Below are 13,086 nucleotides of genomic sequence, written 5' to 3'. Positions count from 1 at the left end.
CCTATTTAGTAAATTTGTAACATAGTTTGTAATTTCATTGTAACAATTCATGGTTGTATTTATTCTTAAGGTTTCTTCCAGTTATTATAGGACAGTTGTCTTACATAAGAAAAAGCAATGTAAGGAAAACACAAATTTCTAAAATATCACCAGTTTTTAAAAATTCTATTAAGTTTCAGCACAATTTTTCTTTAATTGAGACCTCCTTAGTATCCTTTTAAATGATTTACCTTAGGAATTATCTAATTTTATAATTTTTTTTATGTGGACCAGTTTTACAGTCTTTATTGAATTTGTTACAGCACTGCTTCTGTTTTATGTCTTGGTTTTTTGGCCTTGAGGCATATGGGATCTTAAGTCCTCAAACAGGGATCAAACCTGTACCTCCTGCATTGGACAGCGAAATTGGACTGCCAGGGAAGTTCCTCTAATTGTTTTTATGTCTAAAAGTAGTAGGATATTTATTGAATATTTATGGAACACTTACCCTGCCCACTGGATCTCACTCATTCTTTGTCCATACTTGAAACCTAACAGGAAGATTTCTAGGCTCTAGATGTATCAACTTAAGTTATTTCATCATTTGAATCCTTCACTTTCTATCACTGATTTTTCAAAAAAGATGTTTCCAGACAACTACCAGTAAACTGAACCATTACACAGTTTTGAAGTGTGGGCAACAGAATGAGACTGAAAATTCAGCTACCAAACTGTTGTAGAGTCCCTAAGTCGTCATTATAAAAGGTGTAACATACTCTGATCCTAGAACTTACTTTGCACTTAACCTTCCTCAGAAGATATCATCATCATCTAATATTTATTGAGCATTTATTGATCAAAATTATGTGGTTTATGTTTTTTTTTCAACATCAATTTTAGGGAAAGTGGTGCAATCCATACCCCCATTTCACAGATGAAGAAACCAAGGCTCAGAGACATCCTTTAATTTGCTGGAGGTTGCATGAATAAATGGTGGGCTAGCATTGGAATTATCTGTGTGACTTCAAAGCACAGATGCTTAGAAATGGCTCTGCCACCTCTTGGCATGTTCCTGACAGTTCTGATATCTGAGGACTTCAGTCTCATTAGGATTTTGCTTCCCTAAATCAAGGCATCTTCAAATACATGTGACTGTTCTCTTAAAATTTTTTCTGGATTTTCTTCTTTCAGTACCACTGACCACTTGCTTTTCCACTAAATTCTCCTTCATCCTCCATGAAAGCATTTCATCATTATTCTGTTGAAATTTCCTGCATTAAAAAAAAAAAAAACCCACAAAACTCTCCTCTTTGTTTCCAAGTCATCTTTATTCTTTTCTTTCCTAAGAAAAAGACTCTCCCCACCACCACCAATATCGCCATTCCCTGTGCCAAGTAGGAATTTGTGATTTATTTTTTTTTTACGCTCCAGGTCTTAGTTGCCACACATGGGGTCCTCACTCTTTGTTGGGGCATACTGACTCTTCTGATTGTGGCATGCACGCTCTTAGTTTTTGGCATGTGGAGTCTAGTTCCCTGACCAGGGATTGAACCTGGGCCCTCTGCATTGGGAGCTCAGAGTCTTAACCACTGGGCTGCTAGGGAAGTCCCGAGGCTGTGTGGTTTAAATGACTCGGAGAACAGCTCAAAAACATGTTGAATATTGTTCTATATCACCAACTTTTGGATGATTCTGCTGTGGTTCAAATTCACGGATAAACAGCTCTGATCTTGAAACCCCAAAGCGTAAGTAGAACCAGCAAGTTACATTGGCTCTTTAAAAAATACTATGAAATAGACGAAAGGTTAAGGAAAGCTTTGCTAACCTTTTGATCCTCATCTCTTGGAGATACATGCTTATAGGAACCTTTGAGGAAACTTGAGTTATCAGATTTACTAGCTCGAACTGAAATTTAGAAATTTAGACTCTTCATAGTGTCCTGGTTTAATTGGCAAAGATAGTGCTGTAAGAAGGAAGACTTTTTTTTTCACCTAAATCCTGTACAGTGTGGAAATTGTAAACCCAGTGCGGCAGTGAAGGTTGGTTAGCCAAGCATATGAGAGAGAACTCCTTATGCAAACATTTTTCCAGACAGTTCCAATCACTAGAGAAGTGACATCAATTATTTTATTAAGAATTTTTTTTATTTTTGCCATCTGAAAAACTTTATTGAAAATTCTCAAAGTAGATTTTATGAAGCTATTGCACATTTAGAACTACCTATACATATGCTATGTCAATGATTTTTTTTTTCTAAAAAAACTGCTGCAGAATTTACCGAAGGGTTTTTCTGGATTGCAAATATACAGAGAGAATCGTTGAAGGATAGAAAAATCTGATTTAAGAACATTTCTGTGATTCAGGTTGTATATGTTGGGGCTACTATAGACCTCTGTAGGCTAATGCTAATGATTTAAACAATAAATAAGCTGCATAAAAGAATTGTACAGTGGATCTCAAGCTTTACCCTGCCTCAGAATCTCTGGGAGGGCTGATAAAGAGTGCAGGACCCCAGCCCCAGAGCAGACGACAAGCATCAGCAACACCTGGAAACTTCCTAGGAATGCCAGTTCTCAGGCTCCACTATAGGAAATTTTTTTAAAAAATTCATTCATTTCTTTGGCTGTGCTGGGTCTTACTTGCAGTATGTGGGACCTTGAGTTACAAAATACAGGATCTTTAGTTGTGGCATGCAGACTCTAGTTCCCTAACCAGGGATTGAACCCAGGTCCCCTGCACTGGGAGCAAAGAGTCTTAGCCACTGGACCACCAGGATAGTCCCTATCAGGAAATTTTTTAAATTGTGAAATTTGCTATGTGTATAATGCTTGAGAAATTACGCAGTCTTCTTTCAGATAAATTAAATTGTGACTTCTTCAGGAGAATGAAAGGGGCTTTGACTCTTCATTCATCCCACTAATCACTTTTCAAAATCAAATGTTCCATGCTCACTGGTCTCCCATTGTTACTCTGAGAAGATAAAGCACAATTGAATGTAATGACCTAGCTATCAGCCCCGTTCTAGCCGTCTGTCTTCTAAGATATTGAAGTAGTCACAAACTTCTGTCCTTTAAGATCATCATCATCATTATTATTTTGGCCAAGCTGTGCAGCTTGCAAGATTTCAGTTCCCCAACCAGGGATTGAACCCACACCATGGCAGTTGGATCCATATTATTATTAAATTGATATTATTATTATTAATATCTGCAAGTATTTTTAAAAATCGACTGTTTCCATCTTTGGGGCAGTCTTTTGAAACACCAAGCTTACGTTATATTTTCACTGCAGTTATTAATGAATTACATTTTCACTCAAACTATTAATGAAACATATATAATATGTCATCTGCAAATTATATTGAGTGTATTATGCTACTTATTCTTTTAGACTTTCATCATATGTAGCTTTTTAAAATCAGAACTCAGCTCATTGAATTAGCCTGTTTATAGAGCATGTTGAAAGGGCTTTTCCAAATGTGCCTATTGTCAAACACAAATGTCCTTATAAATGTTTTTCTCTGGAAATTAGAAAAACTAACTAACAAGAACATTACAAAACAAAATGTTGCTGCTAACCAACATTTAGAAATCCAGAAATGATTCGTGCCTTTCCCTCAGTTAAAACACATCTTAATAATTTGAAGGTCACTGGCTTCAGCAGGGTGCCAGCACATAAAGGGGTTTTAAACATGCAGTTTAAAACCCTTGGGATTAAACCAACCTTGTTGGCATATTTTATTTATACAGAGATTATCTCCAAAGGAGATTCATTGGTCTTTTGACTATAATGAAGCCCTTTCTTTATTGACTTCATTGTGTCATAAATGAAAAGAGATTTCTTTTTTATGGCAGGAAATAAAATGTCCTCATCTCCACAGCACTCCTTGCATCCTAAGAGTCTGATTTAGACAAAAATCTATTGTGTCCTAAATCAGGAACTAAAAATCTCAATAGTTGTATTTGCTATTTGCTTTATCTTCTTAAGTTGACACAGGTATTAACAAGCACAGAGAGAGGCCTGAACTTGGCTTCTGAGATGAGAGGCTGATCCCTCCTCAGAAAGGAAGGAGACTGAGTTCTCAGCATTAAGGTCTGTCCACTACAGGGGTGGTTCGCAGTCCCTGAAAACAGCCCAGTCATGGGGCTTGGGGTCAGGAGGATGCCTGAGTATGATTGAACTGGACCCAAGTACTAGGCCCTCCTTGCCCTCATATCGATTTGGTTGGGATTTGGAATAGGGTTGAAGGAAATGCTAAGTATTAAATGAAGTTCGCACAGGTTAGCCTCAGTAAGTGACTGAAGGCCTTCTGGAATCTTCATGGTAAATTTATATGTATACCCACAACCTGCCAGAGTAAACAAGCAGCGATAATTTTCTGAAACAGACCTTAGGCCAGTCAACCCCACAGCTAAGCATCTTGGAAGGCAGGAAGGTAAATACCATGGTATTTTATTTACCTGGCATCTTCAAGGTGACCCAGAGTTTACCTTTGAAGCCAAAGTGATTCATTTCAGCCCATTTTTGTTGGAGAACTTCTTTAACACGTATTGTATGCTTTTCTGCCCTCTCGCTGTATATGTTCAGTTTAAGACCTAGAGGGGTCACGTTAAGGCCCAGGAAGCCAGCTTTGGGGTCAGCCTGGCCCAGCCATTTGATGGCAGTGGACCCTGGCCAGGTTCTTTGTTTCTCCCAGCCCCCAGATCATAGGATCTCGCATGCATAGCGATTCTCATCTCATAGTAAATCACAGCTTTACTATGATTTACTATGGCACCTACTAAATGCCAAGCTCTCTGGTAAGTACTTATGTTTTCCAGTTTGTTCTGCATAGCACTCTGAATTAGCTGGTTCTGATTTCCAACTAGATGAGGAACGGCAGTCGTAGAGATGTAAGGTCCGGTATCACCAGGCCGACTGATTCTGGCTTTTTCCATTTACACCACTATCTCTGGGTACCTGATGCACAGGAAGCATTCTGGCCGCGGTGGCAGGTGAGAATAAGGGCTACACAGTTATACTGAGTTGCGGGTTAAAGACCCTACCACCCTGCAGCGTGCTAGGCAAGGCCCTCTGCAGCGCCCCCCTGTGGTGGGCTTTCAGGGACCGCCTCAGGTGCTGATTTTTTTTCTTTGCAATTTCAAAGGAAAAATTGCTGAGTTTTTCCTTTTGGTTTATCTGTTGTTCCTTAATACTAAGAGTCTGCAAATTTAGCATGGGTGAGTTCTCTCTAATGGAATGGGTCTGAGCATGCAAGCACAACAGAGATATAACCACAGATTTTAGAAGCAACTTTTCTTTTTTTTTCTTTCTGTTTTTATTGAAGTATAGTTGATTCACAATGTTGTGTTAGTTTCTGGTGTACAGCAAAGTGATTCAGTTATATAGACATACCCATGAATATGTTGGAGAAGGAAATGGCAACCCACTCCAGTGTTCTTGCCTGGAGAATCCCAGGGATGGGGGAGCCTGGTGGGAGGCCATCTATGGGGTCACACAGAGTCAGACATGACTAAAGCAACTTAGCAGCATGTATATGTATTCATTTTCATGTTCTTTTCCATTATAGTTTATTGCAAGATATTAAATATAATTCCCTGTGCTATATAGTAGGACCTTATTGTTTATCCCTTCTGTATATTGTAGTGTATATATGTCAATCCCAAACTCTTAATTTATGCCTCCTCCATTCTCTTCCCCCTTTGGTAACTGGATGTTTGTTTTCTATGGCTTGTGACTCTGTGTCCATTTTATAAATATATTTGTTTGTATCACATTTTAGATTCTACGTGTAAATAATATCATATGGTACTTGTCTTTTTCTTTCTGACTTACTTCACTCAGTATGACAGTCTCTAGGTCCATCTCTGTTGCTGAAGATGACAAAATTTTATCCTTTGTTATGGCTAAGCTGTATTCCCATTGTGTGTGTGTGTACTGTGTCTTCTTCATTCATCTGTCAATGGACATTTAGTTTTTAAAAGCAACTTTTCTTTATGTTCACATGCATTTTTCTCCATTTTTTGCAGTTTTGCATTTGAGGTCAACATTAACCAGCTCTTTTCTCCCTCTTGGAATCTCTCACCTTCATACTTTGTTTTCAGTAGAGGTTCAGCCTCTTACAATGCTCTGCTTTGGATGCGTACAAACCAGAAACTAATTTCAGGCTTCATCAGAAGTGGTACATAAGGAAGTTTTGTTGTGGACTGACCAAAATAAAGGACCTCTTATGTGCTGGATTTAATTCCAACCACAAAAGGCTAAAATCTTGGAACAAAGTATAAATAATATTATTTAAGACCAACAAGGCCACTTTTCCTGATCCTCAACTGACTGTATCAAATATTTTGTAACAGGGTAGTGTAGTGGTGATAGTAGTTATCCCATTTTTGCCTTATTTAAACCTTTGGTATCTGAAAGCTCTATACTTAAAAATACTGGCACAAAGTATACTGTGTATAACATTTTATCAGATTAACAGACACGCTGTGCCTAATTGCTTGCTTTTCCTTGCAACTGTGCTCTGAGAATGAAGGCAGTGTGTTCCATCACATGGGAGCCCGGGCTTTGGGCTTAATACACCAGGATTCGAATGTCAGCTCTGCCGCTTAGTAATGGTGTCGTTTTGGACAAGTTGCCTCAGGTTCCTTACGTGTAAATTGAAGATGATGGCACCCTCTGTGCCTAGTCCTTGTGAAGATAAGTGTATGCAAAAGGCTGAGCGTAATCCCTGGCAATCAGTGAGGGCTTCCTTCACATTTCCTTCAACTCTATCATGAGACATTTCACTGAATCATGGTAATCCAACGTCTAACCTGTAGTCAGTGAAACCGTCTTTGTTTTTGTTTAAATCATCTATTTATTTGTCTGTGCCAGGTCTTAATTACAGCACATAGGCTCTTCATTTATGGCATGTGAAGTCTTAGCTGTGGCATATGGGATCTAGTTCCCTGACTAGCCCAGGGATGGAACCTGGACCCCCTGCACTGGGAGACGCCGAGTCTTAGCCACTGGACCACCAAGGAAGTCCCAAGGCATCTTTACTTGGATTCTAACTCTTTTCCTCTTCTTTGTTTCTCCCTAGTCACCAAGTTATCAGACCCATCTGTTTTAAGACACTGGCAGTCTTCACCTTGCGGTTCTTGCTCTCACTTTCTTATGTTCAGTAGGACACATGTTGCCCTTGAGCAGACACCATCTCGCTAATATCTGGCTGAGTCCTAGGTGCTCAGTAAACACCTCTTCAGTGGTGTCCCCTTCACTGTGACCTAGACGACAGCCGCTCTCTCCCACCAGAAGCACTCTTCGCCTTGACTCTGCAGCCAGCTGCCACCGCCACGCTCCAGGCTTCAGTTCATCTTTCCAAGCCTGTGTTTTCAACTCTTAAGATGAGTGTTGAAAACAGTGCCTATCTCTTAGGGCGGTTGGGAGGAATGAGTACATGTAAACACATGTAAAGGGCACAGAAGGTGCCTGGTCCGTAGTTAGTGCTCTGGTCGTTGTCACATTTGTTAATGAAACTCGGCTGTATAGGTGGAAATAACATCTCACAGATGGGTATCTTCTTGTACACAGGCTTTCTACAGATATAAACTGAGCAGATCAGGTCTACAATGCTGTCCTAATTGCTTGGCCTTCTGGCTAGTTAGAGTAATTTTATAATTATCTGGCTCATGTTGAGAGAAATTTAATAGAAAACCAGTGTAAGAGGAAAACTATTAGGACTTCTAATTAGCTTCAGCCTTATATTTATCTTCATATCGAAGGAAAAAAGATTTACGACCCTTCAGTTTTATTTATCTTGATTGAAAGACCAAAATGTGTTATCCGGGTGGTCACTATACCATGCGTGTGTGTGTGTGTGTGTATATCTTTCTGTTTGGTTGTTTGGTGGTTTTTTGACATTACTGATGGTGCTTGGAAACCTAGAGAATTGTGATTAGACTTCTTTGGATAAAGAACCAAATTTGAGAGACTAGTGAGTCGTATATTTCCATATGCAGTTCTTGAACTGAGCTCTGCTGGGTTTTGCTGCTTCTAACTATGGGAGGAATGGACCAACTGAGTTATAGGCATGTATAGTGTTAGCTTAGATCGTATAGTTGAGCATTTTGTAGGAAAAAATAATAAATTGTTAACCTTAAAGTGATTTTATTTTTTTAGTGACTCGAACAGGACTCTGCCCTTTAAAACACCGTGGTATGTACCTTGGAGTAAAATAACTCTGAAGCTGAACTGCAGTCTTATTTGGAGCTAGAGTCCATGTACTTAATCATGGCATGCGTTCCTGCTAAGTCGCTTCAGTTGTGTCTGACTCTTTGTGACCCCATGGACTGTAGCCTGCCAGGCTTATCTGTCCATGGGATTCTCCAGGCAGGAATACTGGAGTGGGTTGCCATGCCCTCCTCCTGGGGATCTTTCCAACCCAGATTTGGAACCCACATCTCTTGATATCTTTTGCATTGGCAGGAGGGTTCTTTACCACTAATGCTACCTGGGAGTCCATATACTTAATCATGGCACCTGAAGTTTATTGGGGATTTCCAGTTCTAAACTATCATTACAGAATAAATGTTGCCCTCAACCTATGACACTGTTTTTTTTAACCTTATTTTGTACTGGGGTATAGGTAAAGAATTCACCTGCAGTGCAGGAGACGCAAGTTCCATCCCTGGGTGGGAAGATCTCCTGGAGGAGGAAATGGCAACCCACTCCAGTATTCTTGCCTGGAAAATCCCATGGATGGAGGAGCCTCCTGGGCTACAGTCCATGGGGTCTCAAAGAGTCAGACATGACTGAAGTGACTGAACGCAAGTGCACATAGCCAAGTAACAGTTTTGTGATAGTTTCAGGTAGGTGCAAGGGGACGCAGGCTTACAACCTATTAAACTATTAACCATGTCACTCCACTCTTGGAAACAGTGTCTTTCATGAAATGTCTTTCATTTCAAAATAAATAGGAGAAAAGTGTTGCTGCAGTCTGTAGGCTAGAGTGTGTGTGGGGCCAGGTTGTGTCTCATCTTATTTATGTCGCCTCTTGTTCAAAGATGAGTTTATTCTTGGGTTAACCTCTTAGACACACTCTAGTTTTGTACACATTAGTCCTTTTCTCAACTTAAGATCTTTTCATTGCCACTTGATCTTTATTATAGAATTTGCTTACTTCTAAACATTTTAAGCGAAGTGATCAGATAATTTGGGAAATTTTTCTTGAACTGTGCATTCTGCTAAATATTCCGGGGAAACATTTTGGCTCAGCTCACTTTGTTAATGCCGGTTACATCATTATGGGCGCTATAGATTTCTTGGGCGTGCAAAATGATTGCATATTCATGAACATCTTCAATCCTGAAATATTTGTAAATAACTTGGCATTTTTTTTTTTCATAAGGAGGCCTGTTAAAATTATTAGGTCTTTAGTGGTTCACACAGAAAGAATTGGTACGTACAAGGCACCCCCTATTGGATAAGTCACATTTCTCCACTAAGCAGGTTGGGTTATGAACGTTTATAAGTCACCTTCCCTAAACAAACTGTATGAGAGACGCTTCTTTTCCTCTTAGGAATGATTCAAGTTTGAAAATGTCAATAGATGCAAAAAGCCACCCTTAGAGCTTTGCTCTCTCGAAAGAAAGTCGAGAAGGAATGACATAGTCAATGTTAGCTGTCACCAGATAAAGAGAAATCAGATTGTCAAGCCTGGATCTCTAACATTCTTGCCAAAGTAGGACCTCATTTACACATACAGATCTTCATACCCTTTGCTAAGAAAAGCATCTGTGGCAGTTTAGATGTTTGTGCGTTTGCCAAAGATCTTTCACTCTGAATAAAGTAAATGTCATGTCTGTTGTTTATCTCAAATTCAGCAGAGTATTTTTAAAAGGAAATATTTGCGGGGGAGGGGCGAGGGAAGGAGAGAAGGGGGAGGTCGGGCAGCTCCAGTGGGTGGGGTGTGGCCGTCCTCAAGGTGCAGGGTGGAGCTGGGTAAATCAGCGTAAAACACTCACGAGGCTCACGAACTGAAAACGTCCTTTTGAAGTGACAGCATCACAAATAAATTGGAATGTGGCGTCTTCCCGAATTTGTACCTAGTTCTGTCAACACCAAAAGAAAATCCAGTTAATTCCATCAAACTGGTTGTTTGGCATTGTGTAGACACAGCTGTCTCGCACGGAAATTGTGAACACGTAAACGTGGATGGCAGTGTACCCAAAGCCAGCTGGTTCGGTGGCACCTGTCTGTGACTGTCTGTGATTGTGTATAAAGATTGCATAGACTTCAAAGATCAGAAACAGAACTGAGTTGTTCCAACTTCAAGCTGGACCCCACTGAATAGCAAATTCTTGAAAAACCTAGGTCATGATAACATGTCTTAACCAACAAGTACACTTGGTAAATTCAGTTTTAGTTAAAAGTCTGATGTGGTGATTTAAGTATGTACATTTCCTTGAATATGAAAACTAAAGGTAATTCTTTATAGACCATTTTTAAAACCATACTTAGCTTTTCAGTTCAGTTCAGTTGCTCAGTCGTGTCCAACTCTTTGCGACCCCATGAACTGCAGCACGCCAGGCCTCCCTGTCCATCACCAACTCCCGGAGTTCACTCAAACTCAGGTCCATCGAGTCAGTGATGCCATCCAGCCATCTCATCCTCTGTCGTCCCCTTCTCCTCCTGCCCCCAATCCCTCCCAGCATCAGAGTATTTTCCAATAGGCATTCAAAAATCATAATGAGACCCTAATGTCAAGGAAATCCAGAGAAGGCATTTTTCTGGAAGACGTTTATTTCAGGTGATACAGTTATATCACTCTTTGCAGAAATCAAATACCTGTCTTTAGGAATTCCCTTATCGGTGTCATTTGTTTCTAAAAGGAATCTATGTGACTCTGAATATTATTTTATTCCTACAGATGACATGGAAGCCATTCCTGTCAAACAGTTTGTTAAACACATCGGTGAGCTCTATTCTAATAACCAGCATGGGTTCTCCGAGGATTTTGAGGTATGCTTCAAAACCGGACGTTCCTTTCCAGAAAGCTAACTCTTCTTTTACAGAGATTTGTTTGTAAACTTGAAATGAATGTATCTCGAGCATCACAAAAGCAGTCACTGAGGAAAGTGGGGACTGGCTGTCTTTTCCTTACACTGAGAGTTCTCACGGACCTTCCTTTCCCAGTACAAGTGAGGTGAAAGAGAGTTGCCTGCACACTTCCTGAACATGCATTTCTGTGAGAGAACAGACTCAGTGGAAGGAAAGAGGCAGACTCGGATTGTGTCTTTTGCATTCTCACTGGGACAGCAGTCGTCATGCAGAGGACAGGCTCCTAACTCCACGTCTGTTCTGGGAGGCACATGGTGTAGGGGAGACCACAGGTTGTCAGTCTGAGGAGTCAGATGCCGGCTCCACCAGTCATGATCATTCTGGAGCCAGTCATTTCACCTCTGATCCCCAGTTTCCTCATTTTTTATGATTTTATTTATTTATTTGGCTGTGCTGGGGCTTTGTAGCTTCACAGGCTTTCTCTAGCTATGGAGAGCAGGGGTCACTTTCTCGTTGCGATACACCAGCTTCTCACTGTGACACCTTCTCTTGTTGCAGAGCACAGGCTCTAGGGTGTGCAGGCTTCAGTAGTTGCGGCTCCCAGGCTCTAAAGCACAGGCTCAGTAGTTGTGGCACACAGGCTTTAGCTATTCCACCGCACGTGGGATCCTCCCAGACCAGGGATCGAACCCGTGTCTTCCGCACTGGCAGGTGGATTCTTCACCACCGAGCCACCAGGGAAGCCACCTCCCCCACCCCACCATCCTTCCTTTTTGAAAATGGCAGCGACATCACTTCCTACCCCAACCATGTTGGCAGAAACGAATGATGAACATCCTGGAGAGAGCTAGGTTAACAGCTGCTGCTGCTGAGTCGCTCAGTCATGTCCGACTCTGCGCAACCCCATGGACTGCAGCCCACCAGGCTCCTCCGTCCATGGGATTTTCCAGGCAAGAGTACTGGAGTGGGCTGCCATTGCCTTCTCCGTTAACAGTTAAGCCCGTGCAAAAGTGGATTGTTCTTGTTTTCGCGATTATTAAGCCCTGGAGAGGAGACATGGGTGAGCAGAGCCTCCTGGTTTTGAGAGCTGGTGTGTAGGGAACAAGGAAGGTAGAGAGCAGCGCGCACCACCCTGCCAGCTCCGGGTCCCGCGCCAGCTCGGCAGTGACAGGGTGTCAATGAGGAGCTATTAAACAGACTGCCCTTTTCTTCACTGAGGCGCTTCACTGAGGCACATCTCTGGCAGCACGAGCGGTGCTGAGGGGGCCAAGTTTTCGTGGCAGCTCAGCTGTCTTCTAGCTTTGTGGGTAAGTCAGTTCCTTTCTGTCTCATTTCTCCTTTAAAATGGAAATGACGCCGAGGGTGCTAACCTGCCCACCTCTTTTCACAAAATTGGTCTGGGGGCCCACTTGGAATAATGGAAGGGAAGCCCTTGGAGATCACCTAGGAGCCATACGGCTGGGAGGCTCAATTATTTTCTCACAGAGGAGGAGAGAGAAAAAAGAAGACCAGAAGCCCTGTTTCTATGCAAATTTGGGAGTCCCTGAAGGCCATCCTAAAGGCAATTATATTGACAACTTGTTTTAAATGAAGTCCCTCTCCTAGCTTTTTGGTTCTTTGTTTTATTTCTGGAGCAGAAGCAGAGCAAAGATGGTAGAGAGAAGGACCCCTCTGACGTATTCTGCAGAGTCATATGTTTCTTGGAAAAAGCAAAAAAAACATGTCAAGTGCTTAATGCGGCTATTAGATGCTGACCCAAAAAAAGGTGCCTGTCCAAGTACAGAGCACATGGTGTGAAGTCAGACATTTTACATTCATGAGGACAGCACATGTGTGGGGTGTTTGAGTGATTTAGTTCAATTGACTGTTGGCTGGATGACTGAGCAAGAATATTGAGGCATTTAACAATGTTGATGGTATTCCGGACAAACATTCATCCTCTCGAGACGAGAATTTGATCAGGATGATCAAATGCAGCTCCAGTTTCTCAATTATTTATGATTTGAGACCCCAGTGCTATTCATCACAGCTGGTTTTGACACCATTTAATTATTCAAAATAATC

The 13,086-nt window shown here is 41.3% G+C and overlaps 1 protein-coding gene across 3 annotated transcripts in view; it reads left to right on the top strand.

Annotated features, from left to right (window-relative positions):
• PTPRG (protein tyrosine phosphatase, receptor type, G) overlaps positions 1-13,086 on the top strand; it is a 775,476-nt gene that overhangs the window by 718,654 nt on the left and 43,736 nt on the right. For all 3 annotated transcript variants that reach the window (XM_010851541.1, XM_010851540.1, XM_010851538.1), the window contains one exon: positions 10,892-10,983. In XM_010851541.1, the coding sequence (XP_010849843.1) occupies positions 10,892-10,983 (92 nt within the window). The remainder of the gene's footprint in view (positions 1-10,891; positions 10,984-13,086) is intronic.

Source organism: Bison bison, unplaced genomic scaffold (genome assembly GCF_000754665.1).
Source record: "Bison bison bison isolate TAMUID 2011002044 unplaced genomic scaffold, Bison_UMD1.0 scf7180017864304, whole genome shotgun sequence".
In the NCBI taxonomy this organism is placed as follows: Eukaryota; Metazoa; Chordata; class Mammalia; order Artiodactyla; family Bovidae; genus Bison; species Bison bison.
Note: the sequence above shows the minus strand (reverse complement) of the source record. Positions and strands in the feature narration are given on the sequence as shown.